The 3,093-nt window shown below is 33.3% G+C and overlaps 1 protein-coding gene across 1 annotated transcript; it reads right to left on the bottom strand.

The window, feature by feature from the left end:
* Positions 1-1,814: 1,814 nt before the first annotated feature.
* On the bottom strand, positions 1,815-2,780 carry LOC309401410 (olfactory receptor 14J1-like; the record flags this gene model as incomplete). Its single annotated transcript, XM_081970477.1, has 1 exon — positions 1,815-2,780. One exon carries the CDS (start codon positions 2,778-2,780, stop codon positions 1,815-1,817), a length of 966 nt encoding a protein of 321 aa, XP_081826603.1.
* Between the last annotated feature and the right edge of the window lie 313 nt (positions 2,781-3,093).

Raw genomic sequence — 3,093 nt, 5'->3', positions numbered from 1 at the left:
ATCTTTATACCTTCCTGTTCCAGTTGTTGCATAGATTTAAGTTCAATAAATCTATGCATTCAATATTTTACCATATAGAGGGGGCGGTCTAGAAATCAAATCAAATAAATAAATAAAATAAATAGAAAAAATAAAATAAAATAGAAAATAACTTGCCTGACAAAACAAATTTTTCTTCTCTTCTCCTGTCTTTGCCTTTCCTTTCTTTTTCCTTCCTTCCCTTCCTTTCTTTTTTTTTTTTTGCATTTTTTAAAATTTTATTTACAAACATGTAAAATACACATACACAAAACTTAGATGTACACCACATTTACACAATACAATACGAATAGGAGCTTCCTGTTCTTTTCTTTCTAATAGCAATTGCCAATCAATATCGCTCACCTTATATTGTTTCCCCTTCTATTATATTTCATTTGTATTTCACCATTCTTAACCCTCTTATCTTATTCCTCTGTCTGCTATATTGGCTGATTACCTCTAGTAAGTTTAAACTACTTGGATATATATATATATATATATATATATATATATATATATATATATATATATATATATGTGTGTGTGTGTGTGTGTGTGTGTGTGTGTGTGTGTGTGTGTGTGTGTGTGTGTGTGTGTGTGTGTGTGTGTGTGTGTGTGTGTGTGTGTGTGTGTGTGTGTGTGTGTGTGTGTGTGTGTGTGTGTGTGTGTGTGTGTGTGTGTGTGTGTGTGTGTGTGTGTGTGTGTGTGTGTGTGTGTGTGTGTGTGTGTGTTAATTCTCCTTAACTACTATTTTTGGGCTTTGTTGTCTTCCTTCATTGATCCTTGTTTCCTTCCCCCATCCACCTATACCATTTACCCCATATCTGGTAGTATTCTGTTTCTTCTTTTCCCTGGATTTCTTTTGTTAATTTGTCCATTTCAGCACAGTCCATAACCTTTCTTATTATTTCATCTTCGCTTGGAATTAATTTGTTTTTCCATTTCTGGGCAAAGGCAATCCTTGCTACCGTAATTATATGTAATATTAAACACTGAATTTCTTTTTTATATTTCCCAGTGATTATTCCTAATAAAAAAAACCTTCAGGTTTCCATTCTATTTTAGCACCTATTATTACCTCTAGCCACTTTTTGATCCTTTTCCAAAAAAAATTAGCCTCCTCACAGGTCCACCATAAGTGGTAGTATGTTCCATGTATTGATTCACATTTCCAGCATTTTGGGGAGGTATTTGTTGAGATTTTAGCTAACTTTGTTGGTGCCAAGTGCCATCTGTAAAACATTTTGAACTGATTTTCCTTGTATGCAACTGATAGTGTCATTTTTAAGTTTGTCCCCAAAATTTTTCCCATTTATCCAATTCAATATTATAGCCAAAGTTCTGTGCCCATTTTATCATTTGTTCTTTCACGATTTCTTCTTCCATTTTATGCTTCGGGAGAAATTTATATATTTTCCCTATCATCTTTCTATCCGAGCTATGAATTATTTTATCGTTCTGTTTCGATGTCATATATTTTAGTATCATTATTGTGTTTGGTTTTGATTTGCAAGTAGGTTAGCCAGTCAACTTTCATGTTTTGTTCTGCCAATTCTCCATCCAAATTTTATAGATATGAATAAAATGCTAAGATACAGAGGCATAATTGACGGACAGGGAAATTTAAAAACAATTGAAGAATATTTTTGCATTTTTTAATTACGCAGAATTAATATTGAGTTTATTGGTGTCCAGACTATACTGGTTATGCCAACCAACCAAACAATAGGCATATTTCAAAATAAACTATGAACTCTATAATGTAGGAAGAAGTCTCTTTGGAAAACAAAATCTTACAATTCCAATAATTTTAAAATAAACCTGGGAAAAGTATGGAAAAGTTGCCTAAGGTTTAAGAACTTGCACAAGGCACTTTGAAGCTCTTTATTTCTAATGCTGTAGATGAATGGATTCATCATCGGAGGAAAAATCACATATATTATGGCAAAAGCTAAGTCTAAATAAGATGAACTATTGCTGGGAGGTCTAACATAGACAAAGAAAGCAATACAAATGAGCACTGAGACTACAATTAAGTGTGGCAGGCAAGTAGAGAGAGCCTTTTGCCGTCCCTGTGCAGAAGGGATCTGAAGTACAGCGCTGAAGATCCATACATAACTTATAATGATGAAGATAAAGCATCCAACCCCTAGGCTAGAACCCACTACAAGAAGAACAACTTCAACTAGGTATAGATCAGAGCAAGAAAGTTTCAGTAGTTTAGGGATTTCACAGAAAAATTGGTCAACTTTATTTGAACAGAAAGTTATTGAAAATGTACTGCTTGTGTGCAATAGGGCATAAAGGACACTGGATATCCACACAATGGCTACCATTTTAATACAGGTTCTGCTATTCATTATTGTTTCATATTGTAATGGATTGCAAATAGCAACATGACGGTCATGTGCCATTACTGTTAAGAGAAAGATCTCAGATGCGTCAAAGAAAAAGAAAAAGAAAACTTGAATGGCACATTCAAAATAAGAAATGAAACTGTAGTCCATGAATGAGTTGAACATGGATTTGGGTACAATGGATGATATGGAACCAATATCAATAATTGCCAAGTTCATTAAGAAGAAGTACATTGGTCTGTGTAGGTGATGGTCAACAGCAATTGAAATGATGGTCAAAAGATTCCCCAGCAGAGTGATCAGGTACACTGCTAGAAACAGGACGAAATATAAGATCTGAAGCTCTCGAACTTGAGAAAATTTCAGAAGCAGAAACCCAGAATCAGAAGTAAGATTTAACATTCTGTTCTCTCTGTAGGAAGAAGAGGAGAAAAGTATTTAATAAAAAATGATTTCTTTGATAATACAGTACTCTTAAATTGAATCATTTACTTTATGTTAACTAACAAGCTAAACAAATCAGGCAAAGACAACAGTTGATGTTTAAATCAGTTTTAGCTTTTTGCTAAAAGTACAGTTTTTCAAACACTAAATTTCCACTGTAAATGTATATGGCTATAATGTTTGCATATGGGATATTTCTGATCAAGTTGACAATTGATTAATGTGTCGTTAAAACATATTTAAAAAATCATTCTTAAAGCCCCAATATTCT

This window comes from Natrix helvetica (genome assembly GCF_964273705.1).
Source record: "Natrix helvetica genome assembly, chromosome: Z".
Taxonomy (NCBI): domain Eukaryota; kingdom Metazoa; phylum Chordata; class Lepidosauria; order Squamata; family Natricidae; genus Natrix; species Natrix helvetica.
The sequence above is the reverse complement of the archived record's forward strand: the minus strand, read 5'-3'. Positions and strand labels throughout refer to the sequence as shown.